The sequence below is a fragment of the Pinus tabuliformis genome, chromosome 7, assembly GCF_031772625.1.
Source record: "Pinus tabuliformis cultivar Carrire ecotype Pingquan chromosome 7, CPIR1, whole genome shotgun sequence".
Taxonomy (NCBI): domain Eukaryota; kingdom Viridiplantae; phylum Streptophyta; class Pinopsida; order Pinales; family Pinaceae; genus Pinus; species Pinus tabuliformis.
The window spans coordinates 740255621-740279601 of record NC_142293.1 but is presented as its reverse complement, the minus strand read 5'-3'; the positions used below and the strand labels follow the sequence as shown (position 1 = coordinate 740279601).

Genomic DNA, 23981 nt, shown 5'->3' with positions numbered 1-23981 from the left:
TGAAAGATTGTCCACATCGAGCTGAGATTGCAAAATTTTTAAAAACTTTAAATACCTCAGCGGTGTTGATTAATCCGTTTCCGAGCCCAGAAACCAATCTGGTTACTATCGATCAAGCTTCCCCATCCCAAGCGCTTATGCTATCCATCTTGAAACAGGAAAATGATTCTTTGATATTGACAAGGAATAAATATTATGGGAATCCACTCTCGTCGAACAACAAGGCTACAGATCAACCTACTAGTTCGACAACAACTTTGCCTGAAGTTGTTCTACCCATCATTCTTGAATTAACAATAAAGCTGCCAAAAGGAGTAGTACATAAATCGACATTTAATCCTCGTGCTCGAGCAGCACAGAATTATAATATAGTGGAGGATTTGGCTCAATCTCCATATGCTATGTCGACACTTGAAGTACTACAAAATTGCCCATCCCAAAAGTAGGCTTTGTTATCAGCAATAGGTGGGATTGACCCAGCGGATTCCAATCTTGTGGCCTTTAACCATAAAGGATATGAACCTTAGTTACCGGCTCAACTCGCTTTCCTTATACAGATAAAAGCCCTCAATAAAATTGTTCATTGAACAATCATTGATGAGGGGGCATCTACCTATATTATGTCAATGAGTTGTTGGAAAACTTTAGGCTCACCACCCTTGTCTCGATCATCAACGACATTAAAAGCGTTCGATGGAAGAACATACATGCCATATGGGATATTAAGTAACTTGCAAGTTGAACTAGGGGGCAAGACAATAGAAATTGAAATTAAGGTCATTGATGGAAACCTTGACTACAATATCTTGCTAGGAAGGCCCTGGATTTATGCTATGGTCGCTGTTGTGTCAACATATTTTAGAAAGATTGCATTTCCCTTTCAAGGTGGAATTACAATCGTTGACCAACTAACCTTTTTCCCCAACAGTTCACAAGCTACGGGAAGCATTGATCCATGGAAGTTCTCAATCGCTTCAAAATGTCGGAGTAGGTCTCCTAAAAGACCCTTCTTTAATGGGTACTTTTTCCCTCCCGCCTCCAAGTAATCTAGTGGAAGTGGCCATAGTAGAAACTTGTCATATGATATCTTCTACATCATCGAAGATTAAGAAGAACTCTGACCATAATGTGGATCATCACGAAGTGTTGCCCCCAAGCCCCATAGAATCTTTGTAGCAATCAATTTTCTGGGCCTGGGCGGCGAACCCAAATCAACACTCAGCAAGTGTTTGGATAGATAGGTCTCTAGAATATGGTACCTCTTCCGATCCTTGGTCTCGTATACATTCTACGGACGAAGAAATCATTCAGTCTATGATGATAGGAGAGACGCGATGGGAAGATTACCACCATCGTTCCCACCTTCAAGATAGCAATGAAGATTATTCAAGCGACCTTAAACATCCTTCAATATTTGATTTTCTATCAAATACTGTAAATACAGTGGATTCCGAACGAAATCTATCCAATATCAAAGAAACTATAGCTATCAATATCTCGACCAAACCTAATGTTGTAGAGAATCTTCATGTTGGAAAAACATGTTCTTCACCAGAACTGGAAATTTACTGCACTCTCTTTCACGATTTCAAAGATTTCTTTACATGGTCATACGAAGAAATTCCAGGCATTGACTCAAACATCGTTGAACATGAGATCAAGATCTATCCAATTGTCAAACCAGTACAACAATGGCTTTGACTGGTACACCCGAAGAAAGTCGCTGCCATTAAGACAGAAGTTGAAAAACTTTTGCATGCTGGCTTCATTTACCCTGTTCCTCTCGCTGATTGGGTATCGAACATTGTTCCTGTAATGAAAAAACAAGGAACAATTAGAGTGTGCGTCAATTATAGGGATGTAAATCAAGCTTGTCCAAAGGATAACTATCCTACACCCTTCATCGACCAGATAATTGATGAATGTGCCGGATGCGAAATCTTTTCATTTATGGATGAATTTTTCGGATACAATCAAATCAATATCCACCCATAGGACTAGTCAAAGACTGCATTTATATGTCCGTGGGGCACGTTCGCATATTGCAAATTACCTTTCGGTTTGAAGAACGCAGGGGAAACTTTTCAGAGGGCAATGAACTATGCCTTCCATGACATCAAGCACATTGTTCAACTGTATCTTGATGACTTACCGGCTCATTTGCGAAAGCAGATTGATCATCCGCAGCATTTGAGAGCCATATTTCTACGTTGCCGACATTACAAGATACAACTCAATCCACACAAGTGTGTGTTCTGTGTTGGTTCCAGTCGATTACATGGTTTTGTAGTTTCTAAGGACGGAATTAGACTCGACCCATGTAAGGTTCGGGCAATCCTTGACATGCCTCCTCTTTCAAATTTGCTTCAGATACAGAAACTCCAAGGAAAAGCAAACTTTCTGAGGAGGTTCATTCCACATTACGCTGAACTTGCTAAAGGTTATATGCGTCTTTTGAAAAAAGAAGTACCCTTCAACTAGGATCAGATTGCGCAAGCTTCCTTTGATGCTTTAAAAGATTCCCTGATAAAGGCATCATTAATGTATGCTCTTGACTATCAAAAAGACTTTAACCTGTATCTCACTACCGTAGATACAACCATCGCTATGGTTTTAGTGCAAGAAAATGATGGAATAGAACATCCTATATATTATTTAAGTTGAAACTTAAATGATATGGAAAGAAAATACTCCTATGTTGAAAAGCTAGCTTTAGCAGCTGTTCAAGCGGTACAAAGATTTTGACACTATATACTCTTTCGCAAAACTACCATTGTGTCAGATTGCAACCCTATGACCTACATTCTGTCGCGTCAATTACTGGGGGGCAAATATTCCAAATGGATAGCTATTTTGCAAGAATTTGATCTGGAATTCACCAAATCCAAATCAAAGAAGTCTCTTGTCTTCGCGGAGTTACTTTGTGACCTTCCATCATCATCCAACAATTTAACATCTAAAGCATCAATCGTGGATGAGACTCTGTTTCTGATATCGTCAAGTGATCCGTGGTATGGAGATATACTGATATATCTCCAAACCCAAACTTTTAGGCCAAACACCTCTCACTCAGAACAACGACGTATTCGATACCAAGCAAAAGACTACATGATCGTCGGTGATACACTTTACCGCCGTGGTGTCGATACAGTTCTGCGAAGGTGCCTCACACATGAGGAGGCCGAAAAAGTTCTGAATGACTGTCATTCAGGTGCATGTGGGGGGCACCTATCTAGTTACGCTACAGCACATAAGATCTTATGAGCTGGTTACTTCTGGCCCACTATATTCAAATATTGCATAATTGTAGTCAGAAGTTGCCATGCTTGTTAGATTTTTGATCGCAAAACCAGATTACCACTTATACCTTTGCATCCAGTAGTTGTTGTTGGGCCATTCGCTAAATGGGGCATTTATTTCATTACATGTAACCCCACCTCGGCCGAGGGGCATGGTTATATTATAGTCACTGTCAACTATTATAAAAAATGGGCTGAGGTGATGCCTACATTAAACAACAGTGGCGAAACGGTTGCTATTTTATTTTTTAATCATGTAGTCTCTAGATTCGGTGTTCCACGAGCTAGAGTCACAGATCATGGATCGCATTTTCGCAATCACATGATGGTTGAATTAACTACCAAAATAGGATTGTCCCACGATAGTTCTACTCCATATTATCCACAGGCTAATGGACAGGTTGAGGCGATCAACAAAGTCCTTAAGCGCATGCTGCAAAGAATGATTGGAGTCCACAAACAGAATTGGCATTTAATCCTGTACTCAGCCCTGTGGGCATATAGGACTTCGGTGAGAAATGCGACCGGATTTACGCCTTTTCAGTTGGTGTATGGTTTGGAAGCTGTCTTACCAATTCAGTGTGAAATTTTGTCTCTCAAGCTCACAATTGATCTGCTTCCTGAAACTTCGGAGGAAGAGGCTCGTTTCTTGGAACTAATCCACTTGGATGAAACCCGTCGTGATGTCGTGTTGGCTAACGAAGCACATAAGAAATGTGTCAAGGCGCAATTTGACAAAAATGTCAAGCCTCGTGTCTTCTCAGAAGGCAACCTGGTCTTGCTCTATGATCAAGACTCTAACAAATTGGGAGCAGGTAAGTTCGAACCATTATGGATGGGCCCCTACATTGTTAAGTGGGTATTGACAAAAGGAGCCTATGAGCTGGTCGATTATGATGGAATTCCATTGTCGCAACCCCGAAACAGGTTGTACCTTAAACGTTACTATGCTTGATTAAGTGTAGTACGCTCTTTGTATATATGCTTTTGTTACATTTTTGTTTTCTTTTAAGAGTTATCATTTTGGTTAGGTAATCCAATTTACATTTGATTGCAAGTGTCAGACTTTTTGGAACCATTTGTTGGGTATGCTGACGGAGCTAGTCGTAGTACGCGAAATCTATCTTCTACGGCCTGGGCCATTTTCACTCCAAGCGGTGAGTTAGTGAGTTTTAGGGGGATATGTATTGGTAGGTCGAAAAACAACATCGCTAAATATAGCGCATTTATTGAAATTATCTCTGATTCCATTTCATGTGGTATATGCCGACTCGTTGTTAGGCTAGATTCACAACTCACCATTTTACAGCTTACTGGAGTTTATTCTGTTCGGAACCCAGCTATTTATCGCATGTTCCTAAGAGTCAACATTTTGGAAAGGCAATTGATTCCATTCAATATCAACATATTTCCAGAAATTTAAACACATTAACTGATTCATTAGCAAACTATGTGTTAGATAGACATTTGCAACATTTGTAAAGAAAACATTTTACATTAATATTTGCATCAGGATTGCATAAGTTAACCAGAATAAAACTCCGAAAATAAAATATATATAACTATTTATAGTTTTTACAAAATGTTTTGTGTCCAAGACAAAATCAGTCACATGACCAAGAAACTCAAAATGAATACAGAAAATAATCCTAGACTAATGATGCTGGTGATAACATGTCACCGCCTCTGCGATCATGTGCAAGAGTCGGGTCCATCGACTTGGCACACCAGTAGTGTGGTGTTGTAACCTCAGGGGTCACTCATCGGTCCTAACATCTTGAATACTGAGAGTAAGGCCCTTGACCTGATCTTGCAGCACCACTAGGGTCTCCAATATGTCCAGATCTCGAAGGACGACCCTCCCTACAACGTCTCCTGTTGGAGCGTCAACTGCCGCCCGTGGGCGTGCCGCTGGTCACACTTGCCCAATATTTGCACACACATATGAGTTCGATTAGTCTTGATAACATTTAAAAAACAAAAAAACCTTAAAAAACTGATAAACAAAGATGTGGTGAAATCACTTTACCTATAGGACTCCACTGCTCGCCAGTTGGTAGCACCAAATCCAGGTCGCCTCGGAAATCCATCCCAACATATGGATACTCCACAAAGACAATCTCTTGACAGTTGAACCACTCAAAGAAGGCATCAGAGAAAGAAATCTGTGACTGACCAGCATGTCTGGCCATAAGATCAACCCATCTCTGCATTCGTGGTTCCCCAATGCTGACAATCCTAATGAAATGTACTGAGGCTGCATCAGTGGAATCCTCTCCAAGGCAAAAGCAGTCAATATGGAACCGTAGCCAAAATTCTTGGATCTTCCATTCTTAACCTTGGAGAGTTGTTCTTTTATAACAGGAAGTACCACCTCACACTAGTTGAACACCTTTGGTTCCAGGAATTCCAGGGCGTACTGCATGTAAGATCTATTGGCCAAATGAAGAGTTGCGCTGCCAGCCAATCTAGAAAAGGTAAATAAAATGGTCCTCAAGGTATGATCAGTAACATCCTGGATATTGATCTTGCCATCCCTGCTAGGCTAAGATCCATCTCTACAAAACTGGGGAATATAATCTCTCACCGATTCACCCCCATGGGCGGATCTTGATAGTGAGAGAGGGGCACCACGCCTAGATAACCCCATCAGAAAGTAGATATCCTCGACTGTCAATGGAATGGATTTTCCTCTAATCTGGAATACCTGGTTGATTAGATCCCAAGCATCGAGAAAATACTGCAACAAACTGATTTGTTGCCTCATGCTAGATGTGCGGAAGAATTTGAGCAAACCACGGTTTTGTAATGCAGTAACTGTGCCCTGATCGTGTAAGGCAATCATGTCCTCTTCTTCACGTTCATGTTCACGCCACGTGACAACCATCTTGATCCAACAAAAATCTGAAATGCAAACAAAAGATGAGTTAGGATCAAAATTTGAGCAAAAACAGGCAAAAATTACATGAAAAATCACTGTATAAAGTTTCCCTTCTGCGCCCATTGCACCCTACCTTTGAGCAAGGTGAGATGCATACTAACTGGCCAGTGTACAACTCAATATGCATCGCTCCTTTTGATATAGGCTAGGTGCGATGGATAGAGAACAAATTCTTCAAACCCTAGGGGCCCAGAAGAATGGGAAAACTTGCTCAAAATCAAGAAAGGATGGAATGAAAATGAAGAGCTCAGGATTAGCTCCTACCTGGTCCTGATAGCATGGAGAATAGTCCACCAAATCTCTCGAAATCAGCTGGTGAAATTTGAGAGGGAAAACCACTCCAGAGCTCCAAAATCCCAAATTCAAAATGAAATAATGAAAATGAAAGGTAAAGCTACTTTTTATGTTTACTATTCATGTACTTCAAGTAAAATGTTAGTTTTCATTCATTTATCATGCATATATATGTATTTCTAATCAATTTGATGGAGTGATTGAGTAGGTTGAACGACCTATGAAAGAATCTAATGTGCTAGACGGTGAATTGAACATTTCTGACCACTAAAATGAGCAATGTTATCGTATGGTTCAAGCTCATTAAAAAATAAACCTACCACTGAGTATATGTTCCCCCAGAGTTAAAGCTCGTTAAAAAATGAACCCACCTTCGGTAAATAACCATTGTGATCACAATTATATCAGCATTTTAACCTTGGCTGTGTTTGTGCCATCACCTCCATTCTTTTGGCCAATCATACACTTCCACTTAATTATTTACCATTTTGAGGAATAGCTGTGATGAGTGGTCTTGTTAGCCACCATCTTCACATCACCATGTTTTGAGAAGTTCTAAGCTCACCCGGAACCAGTTGCTACCCTAAAACGCCACTCGTTCCTCAAAAAACGAGTCCACTTTAAACCCTTTTCAGACTCGCTAAATATGAAAAGATTGTCGAGAAATTGGCATCTCCAGCTTGATAAAGTGATTGGAAGCACCATCCCTCCTGTATATTTTAAACTTTTCAGACCTGAGGGATTATCTCATGAAAAAGTTCAAGCGCTTGTCTTTTTTGGCTCGCTAAAGTGATCGAAAAGTCATCCCTTTTGTATTATTTTAATCTTTTTCGGACTTAAGGGATTATGCTATGAAAAAGAACTACTGGAGTTCTCTTTTCATCCCTTTTCAAACTATTTAAACATGAAAAGGACTGAGTTGTCTTTTTTGTTAAACTCGTTAAAACAATAGCGATAAACTTGTCCACCCAGGAAAGAACAAGTTTCACTGTCACTAGACTCGCTAAAACATAGCGACAGGTTTGTCCGAAGGGAAAATTATAGAACATGCATATGTTATCTTCCTAAAGCTTGACAAAAATAAAAAGGTACTGGTCAATAATGACTGGGGAAAAGGGCAGAAAACTTGAAGAATTTTATGGTAGCAGGTCGCTCTTGAACATGACACTTTCACTCCATCGCCATGATTGAGTCCAGTTGGGTTATTCCGTTCATCGGTCATGTCACCATTGGTGTTCCACACCATCCGTTTTTGGGGTTAACGCTACCAATCCATCTCAGTGTCGCCGATATGTTCAAGAGAAGTCATTCAGAGAATTCACCATCTAGTTAATGTCTCATCCACTACAATACCTTCACCCGCCATTTTTCATGACCGCCATTCCTGAACCTTGTATCGTCAGATCATTTTCACCTCCAGAAAATCATTTGCTTCATTTCGTGTCATAAATGTGGGATTCATCAAGGCCCTCCTACGACGGGTCACTTCTTGTCGACATTAGCTCATTATCCAAGAAGTTGACTTACAAACAACCCTTTCAGTACTTTGAAGCTTGCATGCCTCAATGGCAAGTTTCTCACTTCCAGCGATAGGTTTACATTAATGGCCTTCGACCGAAAGATTTTGCGTGGTGTTCAACATCGGATCATATATTCACACCACGTGAATTGTACTGTAGTACCTTGAGGGTCATTATCATTATTGGTGATTCCTCTCGCGCTTGTTAATAGCTTACATTATTGGTTGGTAATCAGGCGATGTCTTTCCATGTTTGACTTCAGGACATCTTTTCACATGGATCGACTTGTACATCGAGCAAAGATTGAACGAGTTTGAAGACCCTGGATCTAGTTTCATCCATCCGAGATGTGATATATTTAGAAATATAAAGACATTAAATGTATGCAGAAGCTGCACAGATGGTCATCCAAGCCATGGATGATGACCCTTCATATGAAGAATCACTAGTTTGCAACTGCAGACGATTATCTGTTCTATGTACATGAAATGAATTTATAAAACTAAGCATGGGAATGCCTACCTCAGCTAGATCATGAAAATTATATGATGATGATGTATTGTATTGTATCTTATACAGGTCACCTTCTAGTTTCAAATACCTCGGATCCTCATGATAAATCATTTCACTCGACATCAAAAGATGTATGACTTCATGCTTTACGGGGCAACTGTTATAGACATATTTGGGCACTGCAACCCCAATCTTATATGTCAATAAACCAAGGGCTCTTTAATCCCTAAAATTGTTGTTTCATACCCTGAAGGATCATGGTCAACTGATTACATCATTCCCCAAAAGTTCCACCTGAAAAACCACTCAGAACTGGCCAAAAATGGACCATGCTAACTGCCCCGCTGTCAAGGTGCGATGCATACTGAAGAGGCCTTTTGTAGGGTGTGATGAGCAAGGATAGACAAATGTCAGAGACAGTTTGCTAAGTGGATGCTCATGGAATCTTCTAGAAACTTCTCCTATGACACTTGCCTCTCTGAATTCGCCCAGGGATGAGTAAGAGATCCAAGAAATCTCCAAGTGGAACCAAGAAAAACAAGTGGAATGACACTAATAAAAAACCCAGAGATGACTCACACCTTTGCAGACATCTATAAATGGATCCCTCATCTGAGAGATCTGGAGGCTGGAATTTTTTAATTTGTAAGGAAGTGCTAATAGTTTGTCTTTGAGAAAGAGCATTGTATTGTTGGGTGATCTTACTTTTCATGAGGTGAAGAGGGCTTGATGCTGGATCAAACAGCTTGGTTGTAATTCTCCCTTCTATTATTAATAAAGTTCTTTGATTTTTCCTCCATACAATCGTGTATTTGTGAATGCCATTGTATGATCAATGTATTTCTGATTCTGCATTGTTTATGATATAATAGATCAAGATGCTTTGATGGTGTCTTGTTACTTTGTCTTTACAGGTATTCATTGAGCAGGATAAGTAGGAGAAGAGGTGCAAGCTCTATCAAAGGAGAGAGAAATCAATCAAGGAGTCAAGCGGAAGATCCAGGTTGGTCTCTTTGCTCCTCTCTTATCTATCATACATAAAGGAAATCATAAATTGCTTTGATTGTTTGTTTCTAGGATAGCTACCAATCCTAGTGGGACTAGCAGATCAAAAAGACACTAGTTTTCCCGGAAACAGAAAGTCTTCCATTAACTTCTCTAAATGAAAATTTCAGTAGTGTTTATACAATTCTGTCCATGATATCCATTTCCATATCACCACCAAATTCCATATGAAACGAAAATTTTGTCTGGGCTTCAATATGCCTACATTGACAAAAGGGGATGCACATTTCACTTTGGCTTCAATGTTATCAAGATCTTGACCTTGTGTCGGGAGCAACACAACCATATCAAGGAATACTTGCAGGAATTCCAATAGGCTCATCTCTATAGCTTTGGAAGTGTTGCGTCTTTTAAATTTCATGAATCACTTCAATAATTTGTCTAAGACCCTGAAATTTCTCATTCAAAATTAGACGTTACAGAGTCTATTGATTTAGTTGCATAACCTGCAACATACTTTAAAGTTCCATTTCCTCAAGCAGTAGCGTCGGCACTCGTGTCAGCGTAGGCACCAACATCAACATATGGATTGGCAGATACTCCTCGAGTAAAATATTCATAAACAGATACTAAGCTTCTACTATGCTTATTATGGTGAATTAATGTACTCTCAAGCAAGGAACGAAACATTGCTATGTTATCTCTCATTACTCCAAGCAAGATTAATGCAAACATTCCTCAAATAAAAGTGGTTGGGTTCAATGGCCATAGTTTATTGGAAAAAAGGTTTGAAAAATATTTATTAATTTTCATGTATTTTGTGTTGATCTTTAATGCATTTGAATTTATTTAATATCTGTAGTTTTATTGTCATTGATTGAAAATAAAATAAGAGATCTTATTTTGCAATTAATTGAAAAAGTATTTACAGGAATGATAGTTTGTAAATTAAATGTAGAAAAATGAGTTTTTAAACAATTTTAATGAAACTTTACTCTGTGAGCATAAATTGAGTATGGGCTTTAAGGGATATTTGAAGAGATAAATAATTCCTTTTGATAAAATAAAAATTTGTTTAGATTATGGCTATATTTTTATTAGAAAAAGAGTTTGAAAAAATATTTATAGGAATTATAAGATATTTTGTTTTGCATTAAATTGTTTGATATGGGTGAGAGTAATTTTTGTGTTAATAATATGCATATATATGTAAAATCTATTTAAATATAATTTTTTCATATATTTTGCTTGGAGAGGATTGTATTTAAGGAGGTGCTATTACAATTGATTCCGATTTAGGTTTTAATTGAATAATTAAAGGGACCACTACTACAAAAATTCTGTAAGTAATATTTCTAAGATACTCATTGTTTTGACAAATTGGAAAAAATGATGATACTATAATTGGCTATAGTAAGTCTTTAATATTTCACATTTTTTAGTTTTATAAATTTATTAGCCATAGTTTATATTGCATTTTAAACTATTAATTATTAAATTTAAATAAAATAGAGAAAACAAAATCATTTTTCTTCTTTTTTGTAACATTCCCTAAGAACAAAGTTGTTTTGTCTTATAAAAGAATTTTTTGAATAAATCACATTGAAATTCTTAAAATGAATGAGTTTAGAACCATTTAGTATGGTTCATCATCATCACGACTTACTAAAATATCTTAACCTAACCAAAATAATATATACCTTAAAAATGTAAAATTATTACAACAGTTAACCACATAAATTAAATAATTTAATTTAAAATAAATATTAATAAACAACTATATAATGCTCTAATGGAACATTAAAGAAAAAATATTAAATAGTAAAAAATAAGACCTAAAATAAAATAATTAATAAATAAAAATAAATTTAAAAACAAAAAAGTAACACATATATAACATGAATTATATATATATTTATATATAAACCAACAAATAATAAATTATTTATATAAGTATTATAATTAAATAATTAGTTTTATAGTTAATCTTTATTTTTAGAAATTTAATTAGTTATTAAAGTATATAAGAAAAGCAGCACAAAAAATAGAAAGCAGTATCCACATGAATACTAAAGAATAAAGTATATATATATATATATAAACAATCTAAGATAAAATTGTATAAATCAAATGAAAAAGAATCAAGGATAAAAGAACGTTAATAATAAGAATTGAAGATAACAAAAGAAAATGAATATTGAAATAAATAAATATATCTAAAAATACTTGAGAAATGAATAAACTAAAAAGAAGTTTAAGGAAAGGGAAGAAAAGGAAAAACAAAACACAGAGGGGGAACAAAAAATGGAAATAAAGGAGGGGAAAAGGACAACACCTAGAAAAAAAGGCACGAGATCCAATACTTGATAATCTTCCACCCGTTGTCCTTTTTCAGCGTATTAGACTTTTTTTCAATTTTGATGGCCTCCATAAAGATTTGGTTATGGAAATGATAAATCTTGGAAATGACGTAGGACTCTTCTAAACAAATGTGGTGTTTTGTCTTCTCAGCATGTTCAACACAAGCCGAGGAGTGAGCGCTACGATGTATGATGTTGAAAATATGCTTTTGAATCGTTTGATTTATGGAGTGGCTAGTTTCTCCAATGTAGGGGGTCCCTCAGGAACAAGGGATTATATAAACACCTTTCATGTTTTTTCGGTCCAACGAGTATTTGATGGATTTTAGGGAGCCACTAATGGTGTTCGAGGGTCTAAAGGTGGAAGAGTTCATGTGATTTTTCCGAATCCAGACAATCTTGTCTATGGATCTATAGATAAACAAAAGTTAAACACTAGAAACCAAATCTCTAGGCTCTTTCCTTATCTTCAAACCTTTTCTAGCATTCAAGAAAGCTTTGAGACTTTGATGTTTACTATAACCATTATTTTCAAAAACTTTAAGAAGATGAGCTTTCTCATTCTTTAAGTGATCTTATTCAGAAATCATAAAAGCATGAGTAGCCAATGTGTTGAGAACTCCCATATTTTGAGTCGAATAATGATGGGAATTAACATGAAGGTATTACTTTGGGTGGGTTTTCTTTTGAAATACCTACAGAGAGAAGGAACCATCATATTTCTTGGAGATAAGAACGTCAAGGAAGGGAAGGCTACCATTAATTTTCATCTCCATCATAAACTTGATGAAGCTTACATATTGTTTAGATGTTGGAGGAACAAATCTAACTTATCATGAACATGATGATAGATTGTTACAACCCCTAGTTGATTTCCATCAAAATAAAATAAGACCAATGTCATGGGATGCGTATTCCAAGAAGAATGGTGGATAAACATTAAAGTGGACATCACTCGTGGTTTAATAATGATTATGAAAATTAACGAAGTCATTGGCAAAGGAAAAGAAGAAATAATTAGAATTTAATTATGAAAAAAAAGGGAGAAAAGGAAGGTGAAGAGACAAAATTGCATGCAAGGGAAATTAGAGGAAAATGGAAGAAAATAAAGGCCTTAATGATAAAAAGGCTTTAGAGAAACAATTCACAATTTTTGGACTTAACTTTTCCCAATTCATTTTTGGCTCTCTCCTTTCAGTTTCTCGTTCTCTCATACTCTTGCACACTTAGAGATTTCTTGAAGCATGCTTGGAGAATTCTAGCATTCATTGGGATTCGAGAAAGAAAGCAAGGAAGCGCAAGGATATTGTTGGATCAATGGTTAAAATTGGATTGCTTTGAAGCTAACACGCTGCATGTGTGATTTCCTTGTTGAATTTTGTATGCATGGCATATGCTTGTGATTCTTTGGTTATGTGTTGTCATCGATATGGTGATTTTCCTACATTGACAATGGTTTCAACCTATACTTGCCATTTCCTAGATATTCCATGGTGTTGTGGGTTTCCCATTGGAATTTTTTATTAGTTCTTAGGTTCTTCTGGTTATTGGTTGGAACAAATACTAGAAGCCCTAGAAAAACTTGGGTTGAGTTACCAGTTCTTGGAACATGTAGGTTGGGAAAAATGCTCTAGAGTCTTAGTGGTTGAATTACTAGTCCCTAGAGTTGTGGGTGTAAAAAATGCTTTGGAGCCCTAATTTAGTTGTGGGTTGAGATACTAATTCCTGGAGCCCTAGACAACTTGGGTAAAGACTAATCATGTTGATGTTAGTTATTTCTGGACCGTATAAGTGAGATCACTCTAGTTGAAGGTTGAGGTGATTTGGCCTCTGGAAGCCCTAGTTGGTTTTGTCTTGGTTTATCTTATGATATCCCACAATCATGCTTAGAATATGGCGTGGGGTGATTGGCTAAAAGAGAAATTTGGTTTAGCCCAATCTATGATTGGGTGGTACGTGGAAGTCCTTGACTTTATTGGCATTTTCATATGTTAATAAGAGTTATATTCGTATTCTGATCTATGAGCACTTAAACTGGTTATTATGGTGATATTATGCCTAATTTTCCATGATTTATGTTCTAGTTATTTACTGGTTATATGTTGCTTATATGATGTATCCTATATATGGCTCTTAGCATATTTTGAAAAATTATTGAATGGTTAATGAATGCATGGGCTAACAAGTGTTATTGCAACTTTCTAGAGAGGGAATAGAGCCTTGCTGGTGATTCTCAAATAAATACTATCAATTTATGATTAGATATGCATTCATGACCTGTAGCTTTCATGTTCTTCATATGTTTGATGAAATGTCTATCATGGACTAGGCATGTCTAGGTCAAGTTCTTGCTTGAGTTTTGATTTATTACCATTGTCATCACCTTTAATAGAAATATGGAAAGTTACAGGGAGTTCTGGGTAGTGGTCTAGAGGTTGGCCTAAAAAAAGTGGCTTAGATCTCGTGACTGCACCCTCTTAATTGGGAAATTTCAGTCATAACCACATGGAAGCAGACTCATGTGTGCGGTTATAGCCTTCTAACCGTACTAAAGTTGTGTTTTTTTTGCAGTTGGGGAACTTACCCTATGAAAGGAGCTACAACTCAAGGATTAACCATCTGGAGTGGTTTGCAGGCTCCTAAGTGGTCTGTAGTCCCTGAGGGATGTATGTTTATTGTTGGTTTATTAGCCCCACTTCCATAACTAGATATTGGAGGTTGGGGCATATCATAGTGACACTAAGCTCATGTTTACCCTAGGGAGTTTGTAAAAGTGGATAAATGTGGGGTGAGGCAGTTATAGAGTGGTATCACAGCTTCCAATTTCAAACATTTGGACTGGATGGGCTAAATGCATATGGTTATACATGCATGTCAGTTGTTTATGTGTTCATCATGCATGCATGTACGTTAATTATTGTTATGATCATGATATTTATATATGAGTTGACATGATTGTCAATATTATATCATGCTAATTTGAACTAAGTTGTGGAGATGAGATAGCCTCCCCTGAATTTCACAGAGGTATGAGATCTATATTTGGTTTATCTAACATGACATGTTTGCATGAAATAGAAGATCAGATATGATGAGCATAATGGTGGATTATAATTCATCTGACTCTCCTTACAGATCAACTAAGCAACAAGGAGATGAGTATTCTCCTGATATATAAAATACACTAAGAAGTTTAAAGGAAAAAATTAGAAGTTGCAAGGCAGATAATAACAAGTTGATTTAGGCAAAGGCAAGGCTTTCCAGAGCTCAGGAAAAGAGGCAAAGGTTAATGTATTCATCCTTAAAAGTCTTTCATATTTGCATAAGCAAAGACAATAGGGGATTAGTCATGGGCATGAGGAAAGGACTAATGAGGCATATGGAAGTAGGTCTTGATTAGGATATAGGTTGGATAGAGATGATACCGTCAGAGGTAGAATATCTTTGGATAGACCTAATAGGTTAGCTAGCACTCATGGATTCTATTCTATCTCTGGTTTAGAGAGACATTATCGTCATTACTGCCAACATCCTTATAGGAGGAGTGAGAAGCATTATTTTCCAGAGGAGTTCAAGAAAGCCAAGCCTCTTACTTTTGATGACGATGTGAATAAACCCGAAGATGCAGAACCATGGTTGCTTGGGATGAATAAGTTCTTCGGATTACATGATTATTCAAAGAATATGAAAGCCAATATCACTATCTTCAACCTCAAGGGAAGAGAATAAATCTAGTGGGAAGATGTGAAGCGTGTTAAAGGCATTAGGGTAGAGGAGATCAGTTAGCATGATTTAACTTTAGGAAGAAGTACTTGTCAGAGAGATATTATGACAGAAAGGCCAAGGAATTCTATGAGTTTCAGATGGGTTCTATGACATATGAAGAGTACATGACTAAGTTCTTGGAGTTTATGAGATATGTGGCCTAACTCAAGGATGAGAAGAGAAATGTTCAAAGGTTCATCAGTGGATTGCCTTTAGCATTTAAAGATCATATTGAGTATGATGAGCCTCAACCATCAGAGGAAGTTATTGGGAATCTGAAGCATTTTATGAGAAGTCAATGCACAATTCTGAACCTAAGCGAGATTGGAAAGGTAATGAAAATACTAAAGGAAAGTGGGCTAAGAAGAAAGGAAGACCTCAAGATGCATGTGATAAGGAGAACGTAACACCTTATAAGAAGTTCAATGTAGATTATAGAGGACATGCATTCCAGCCTGAGGAGAAGAATAAGAGTGATGGTAGGAAGCCTTTGCAGTGTTGGACTTGTGGTGGAGAGTATTGCAGGAGAGATTTTCCATAGTATCAGGGTGGTAGACCTCAGATTTACAGTGCTCAAGAGGCACAAACTGTTGGAGATGTTGGTCAGAGTATTCCTCAGATCTATGTGGCACTTGATAATAGGTAGATAGACCATGAATCATCCATTATTGAGATGGAAGGTAAGCTATGTGATCGAGTTGTTTCCATTTTGATTTATCCTGGATCTAATTATAGTTATGTTAGTCCCGACCTGATGGATTAGTGTGGCTTTAATAAAAAAGTGCATGCAGAGTGTTGGTTGGTACAATTTTCTATAGAGACTAAGAAAAGAGTTCATTATTGGGTGACAACTTGTGCATTTGATTTGAATGATATGCCTACATAAACACACCTAAATTTGCTTCCTTTAGTTTCATATAGTATGCTTTTGGGTGTGGATTGGTTGTTCATTCACAAGACCAAAGCAGACTATTATGAGAAGGTTATTGGGTGCTTGGATGATGATGGAGAAAAGAGAATATTTCAAGGAAGAAGAAACCTAAATCAGTGAGAATGGTTACAACCATGCAAGATAAGCGTAATTACAAGAAAGTGTGTGTATTGTTTATAGTGAATATTTCCAATGACAAAGGGAAAGATGTTGAAGATGATGAAGTCCTGAAGAGGTATCCTATTTTGCAGTAGTTTCAGGATGTCTTTCTAGTAGATATTTCAGAGTTACTGCCTCATAGGGAAGTGGATTTATTTATTGAGTTGGTACTAAGAGCAACACCAACATCAAAGGAACCTTACCGGATGATCACTCCAAAGTTTGTGGAATTGAAGTTGTAGCTTAAGAAAATGCTTGATAAGGGATACATAAGACCAAGTGTGTCACCTTGGGGTGCACCGATATTGTTTGTAAAGAAGAAGGATGATTCTCTTAGGTTGTGCATTGATTACAAGCAACTGGACAAGGTGACTATCAAGAACAAGTATCCATTATTTTGGATTGATGATTTGTTTGATCAACTAAAGGGAATAACAATTTTCTCAAAGATTGATCTAAGATGAGGATATCATAAGGTGCACATCAAAGAAAAATATATTTTCAAGACCGCATTTTGTACCAAGTACGGGCATTATGAGTTCATAATGGTTCCTTTTGGTCTTACTAATGCTCCAACTACTTTCATGTGCTTGATGAACAATGTGTTTCATCCTTATCTGGATAAGTTTGTGCTAGTTTTTATTGATGATATATTGATATATTCTAAGAATGAGTAAGATCATGCAGAACACCTATCAATAGTGTTGATATTATTGAGAGAGCATCAATTGTATGCCAAGCTTAGAAAGTGCAGTTACTTTTAAACTAAAGTTCGTTACTTGGGACATGTTGTTTCCAAGGAGGGGATAACAATGAACATGGAAAAGATTAAAGTTATCATGGAGTGGTCAAATCCTAGGAATGTGGATGAGGTCAGATCATTCATGGGACTAAGAGGTTATTACAAGAGGTTCATCAAGAACTTCTCAAATATTGGCTATCCTATCACATCTTTGCAAAGAAAAGGAAAGAAGTTTGAATGGAAAGAGGAGTGTGCAACCAGTTTTGAGTAGTTGAAGCATTTGCTTACAAATGCTCCAGTCTTGAAGATTGTGGATCCTGACAAGGAGTTCAAGGTATGTACAAATGCTTACAACGAAGGACTTGATGGAGTGATGATGCAGGAAGAACATGTAGTTTGTATGAATCAAGGAAGTTGAATAAGCACGAGCAAAACTATGTGACTCATAATCTTGAGTTGGCATGTATCATTCATGTATTGAAGATGTGGAGACATTATCTTCTTGGCAGACAATTTTTTCTGATGAGTGATCATAGTGGACTAAAGTACTTGTTTGACCAACCCAATTTGAATGTTAGGAAAGCTCGATGGTTAGGTACACTCAGAGAGTTTGACTTCGAGATAAGGTACATCAAGGGCAAGGAGAACTGTGTTGCATATGCTCTTAGTAGAAGAGTGCAGACGAATCATATTTCAGTTATGATTTCTTATGGGACAAATTTACAGGAGCAGGTCTTGCATGCAGGGAAACATGATGAAAAGGACCAGTAGTTGGAGCAGAGGTTGTAGCAACAAGGTGAATATTATAGGTATGAGGAGTATCACCTCACGATATATGGCTTGTTTAGATTCGGGAACATGATTTATGTGTCGGATAATAGTGAGCTCAAGAAGCTTATCTTAAGGGAGTTTCATGTCAAGCTGTATTCAGGCCACCTGGGATATAATAAGACTTTGATAGCAGTCAAGAAGTTCTATCATTGGCCGAATCTGAAGAAAGAAGTGGCTGAGTTTGTTGCTAGATGTTTGAACTATCAGCAAGTGAAAGCAGAGTGTAAGCATCCAAGTAGTTTGTTGCATCTTATTCTGATTCTATAATGGAAATGGGAGGTCATTTCCGTGGACTTCATTACAAGTTTGTTGAGGGCATCGAAGAAACATGATTACATCATGGTTGTGGTTGATAGGTTGAGCAAGGTAGCTCACTTTATTGCATTGAAGTCTACAAATTCAACTAGTGAGGTAGCTCAGATCTTCATAAGAGAAATAGTGATCTTGCATGGTGTTCCCAAGAAGATCATATGAGATAGAGATACCAAGTTCACTTCTAGGTTTTTGAAGGAGTTGTTTGCAGGCTTGGGGATAGAGTTAGCCTTTAGTACAATTTATCATCCATAGACAGATGGATAGACAGAGAAAGTAAACAACATTCTTGAGGATATGTGTGTGTGTGTGTGTGTGTTTTTTTTTTTGGCTGTGGTTGACGGACACCCTGGTCAACGGGTGGCGCTACGTCCATGGAAAAATCTGGGCTGATCGACCCCGAAGGGAATCTAGCCCTGTGGCCTACTAGCTAGGCCTGACCCCAAGGGCTTCGGGGAGAATGGACCCTGTGACCTCCAGATGGCGAGGCACTGATTTTGACCAAATGAGCTAACCCTTGGGGTTTCTTGAGTATATGTTAAAGATGTATGTCATGCATCAACAAAGGAAGTGGGAGGAGTATCTTCAACTGGTGGAGTTTGCATATAACAATGGGTATCATGAATCTTTGGGGATGAGTATGTTTGAGGCTCTTTATGGACAGGGTTGTAATACTCCTATTAGCTAGAGCGATCTAGTGAACAGGGTATTAGATTATGTCTCTATCAATGAGGAAGCTTTATTCTTACTCATGTATATTGAATCGAACAAAAAAAAATATTTAAATGTTTTTATTGAGCTGAGAGGCTCATTCTACAGCCCAGTATGATGTGTAACTATGTCCGTCCGTCATCAAAGTTGAAATTTTGCTCATGTCGGTCAAAACAAATAAAAAACTAAATAATATCTTCTCATTAAAAAATTTGCAGATGAAAAAATTAAACCCTTTTAGTTCATGTTAGATCCATATTTAAAATAAATCTACCCTGATATTTAACTTCATAAAATAGTTTGAAATACCTCACTATTTAATATTATAATTATTTTAATTTTAATAAAATTATTTAACTTTATCTTATAAAAAATAAAATAAAATAATATAATATAATATAATATATTGGAATTCTAGTTCCTTCGCACTCTCGTCTTTAGTGTAATGTGTAAATATGTTTTACAATGTTTACCTAACATATTAAATTTGTAGTGGTGCATGTTAATGTTACTGTTTTGGAGAGTTGTAATGGTGGATGCTAATGTTACGGTTGGTTTTCATATTTCTTTAATTTGGTTTCTCAATTTAAAAAAAAAAATAACATTTTTGTAATTTTTAAAAATAGTATCTGATAAACAAATCACCCCGACGAACAATATGACGAACAACTTAGCTGTCAAATTCCATCCCTGCTGGAGAGTTGTTAATTTCGTTGTATGATACCACGAAAAATAGTAATATTAAAATATTTTAATCATTGGGTATTGTTGATGTAGAGATCATGCCACTTGCTAACGTCCGCTTAAAGTTTATAGCAAATTCTTGTCGGTGTGGCTTATTTCGTTGAATTTGCGACGTACAAGAATAACGTCATTGTACATACCAATTGGCCAATTGGCTGTATTGGGTGTATTTTGTTAATAGTTTAATAAAAAGTTATAATTTTAAAGTGAATTTGTCTTACGATGAATCATATTAGTTGATTAGAAACGTGTCGATAAATATGTCTACATGTGATTTACGTCAAAATTATTCTTTCAACTACTATAATTTTCCTATTCAAAAAAGTTAAATTCGTTTTACATTAAAAATACAATTCAAACCTGCAATTTAAATTAGACAATAGTGCTATCTCACCAATATTAAGGAAAAGAAACCAAAGATTACCCTTACCCGTGAGCATAGGAATGAAGGAATATGATGCCATTCATTTATGATGAAGAAAAAGTACGAATGTTTCCAAAGCAACATCGTATGAGAGGAAAGCCACACTTCACGGGGAGGGAAGCGGAGTTTTCTATTTCCAATTCCAGTCGAGGAGCGCATAAAGAAGAAATGATTGCATATTTCAGTTATGAACTGTGCACATGCTTGCGTGCATCTATACACATACATATATTATAAATACATTAACGTAACGCTAAAGTAGTGGAAAAAATATTTGATTCCACCCGCTACCTCAAGCCGAACCAACTATAAAATGCAATTGATATCGAAGAAGATCACCAAAGCAGCGCAAGGACCAGAGATCCTTGCAGTTACTCGGCCGATCGATCATGGCTGCAAACATGTTAAGGAGTGTTGTTGTTGTTGCTGTTTGCCTCATGGTCATGGTGAACGCAGTGTCTGCAGCAGGCAAAGCAAAATGCACGAAAAAATGGTACAAGAGATGCTATGGATATCAACATGATTGCCCTGCTCAATGTCCATATAACTGCCACATGGACTGCATCACCTGCAAGACTGTTTGTCGTAAGTAATATTATCGATCAATTTTAATATAGCTACTATATTCTCTGTAATGTTGAATGAATGAGATTATTAATTTTTGGTGGTGGTGAATGTGATGCAGCCTGCGATAAGCCTGGAGGCGTGTGTCAGGATCCCCGCTTCATAGGAGGGGATGGCATCATGTTCTATTTCCATGGAAAGAGAGACCAGGATTTCTGTCTTATTTCCGACTCCAATCTCCACATCAACGCTCATTTTATTGGCAAGAGAGGGGAAGGAATGGGCAGAGACTTCACATGGGTGCAGTCCATTGGAGTGCTGTTGGACGATGGTCGGCAGCTCTACTTGGGGGCCAAAAAAGTGAGCGCATGGGACAGTTCAGTGGACCAGCTGATCATGTCGTTGGATGGCCAACCCATAACTCTTCCTCCTGGCGAGGGGGCTACATGGGCAACAGCCTTTGGACTTAATGTAACTCGTTCCGACAGCACCAATGCCGTGTTGGTTCAAGTGGAGGACAAGGTAGAGATTGGTGCCCGCGTGGTGCCTATCACTGAAGAGGAGTCTCGAGTCCATAAATACGGGATCATTGCTTGCGAGGACTGCTTCGCCCATCTGGAGCTGAGCTTCAAGTTCTACTCTCTGAGCTCCGATGTGAGCGGTGTGCTTGGACAGACATACGGGGCAGAATACAGGAGCCCTGTGAAGATAGGGGTGGCCATGCCCATTATGGGAGGGGAATCCAAATACGTCACTTCCAATCTGTTCGCCGCAGACTGCAAAGTTGCGCGCTTCGGGTTCTCCTCCTCCAGCGATCATCAAGATGGCATCACCAGTGCAGTCAATTGCAACAGCGTAGGTGGTGGTGGTCGTGGGATCGTCTGCCGCAGGTAGATGAATGGTCATAGTAGTAATGGCTGGAATGTGGCATGAATAATTTGTAATCCCGTCGTGAACGCAAACGCAATGTTGCTGTAATCATAATAATGGAGGAAAGTTCTTAGGTCATCAGAAAGATCTTTTATTATCATTAAGCTGTAATGGGTAACTGCGTAAGGAAAGATATTATTACCAATAAGTAAGGCCGTAGTATGATCCATCTCCTTGTACTCCGTACTTATATGAGAGTTCCCTATGGCAGCCGCTAAGCAAGGCATTAAATGTCCGGGGAGATGCAGGCTGGATAGCCCGCGAATTTCCATTTCTTATTTAATGTCCATCTCCCCGTTCGCGTGTTATCGGGTTATCCAGCCTGCATCTCCCCGGGCTTTTAATGCGCTATGGCAGGCTGGTTAGCTGCTGCCGTTCCCTATACTTTGTAACTCCACTTCTCAATTATTGCAATGCGTGCTTTTCAACATTCCCTTCGTTTCCTCTCTGATTTTTTTTTACGTGATCTGAATAAGGCTAGTCTAGATTGTGATATAAAAGTTTAGCATTGGTTGTGTTAGTCACTCATAGTCACACTGATTGTGATATAAAAGTTTAGCATTGGGTGTGTTATGGTTGTGTTAGTGTTTAATAGTCACACTAATTACACTGATCAAATGCATTTTTTCATGTTGTTGATGTTGTTGATACAGTCTTAGGTCAAATTATTATATTTTCAAATAAAATTTGACATTTCTCTTAATTGTCAAATGGTTCTTAGTCATTGTCTAATATTATTGTTACTTTCTCCACTTGTTCAAAGTCACAAAAAACCATTTTGGTCATGACATCATTTCCTATTTCAGGTCATCAAATTAGTTACTTGGTCACCATTTAGGTCATGGTCTAGGATATACATTTGATGATCATCATTATTAGTCATCAATATCTATTTAGGGAATCATGTCATCCATTTTGGTCATCATCATGGGAGTTAACAATTAGGGAATAAAGTTGTTAAAAAAGAATCAAAGTAACATTTCCTGTTGAGGAAATAATGTTGCACTCAAATCACATCACTAGTCATTTTATCAAAAAGTACACATGATGTCATTCCACCATCAAAGCCAAAATTGAGTTTCTAAATATAAAGGAGAATCAAAGCATTTTGAAACTTCATTCTATCCTTCCAAAGCTCCAAGAGCTCCTCCCTCCCATTGTGATACTTGCCACAACCATCAGAACTTCAAATTTCACCACTATTGCTTGTTTCATCTGCTTGTTGCATTTTTGGAGGAGGTTGTTGTGCTTTTCATTTGGAGACCAAAGGGAGGAAAAACAGGTTCAATTTTCAAACACAAGCTTCAGAAATCCTCTATGCAGTCTTTTCCCTAAGAAAAATGATTACAACTCCATTCCTAGGGTTTTGCTGCGTTTTTCACTTTTGTGGTCTCTTACTTCTTTTGAGAAGAAATCCCCTTGTTTCTAAGCCTACATATCCTTGTATACCCTCATTAAACACTTCCCATCATTCCCTACACTCAAATTCAATCATTTTTCCATTTCCCCCCAAAACCTAGCTAGTTGTTGCGCTTCTGGCCTAGGACTATGCTTTTCCCTTTTCACCCCTCTTTTATCACTCATTTTGAAAAATTCCACCTCCATTGTCTTTCTGATACATATCCCTACCCCCCATAACTACCTCAGAAATTATCCTAACATCCTTCCCCTTCATTCCCTCCCCTCAAATTGTTGCGCTTTTAGCCCCGTTTTGCAAATGAAATCCCTTGCCCCCCCTTCATAACCCCTTTCTCGTGAACAACACTTCCTCATACGTTTATTTGCATTCCATGTCAATTCAAAGGGTAAGTCTACATCTCTTACACCATGGAAACATCAAAGACCAAAAACAAGTCAAAAAAAGGAGGTGATTGGCATGATTTTTAGGGTTTTGAGGTCATTTGTTGCACACACATACAATTTTAATTCAAAATCA

At 37.5% G+C, this 23981-nt stretch overlaps 1 protein-coding gene across 1 annotated transcript; it reads left to right on the top strand.

The window, feature by feature from the left end:
• The first annotated feature begins 20940 nt into the window (after positions 1-20940).
• LOC149249657 (uncharacterized) lies at positions 20941-22009 on the top strand. The gene is made up of 2 exons (XM_089456304.1): positions 20941-21136; positions 21237-22009. The coding sequence occupies exons 1-2, from the start codon at positions 20941-20943 to the stop codon at positions 22007-22009; spliced, it is 969 nt and encodes a 322-aa protein (XP_089312430.1).
• Positions 22010-23981: the final 1972 nt, after the last annotated feature.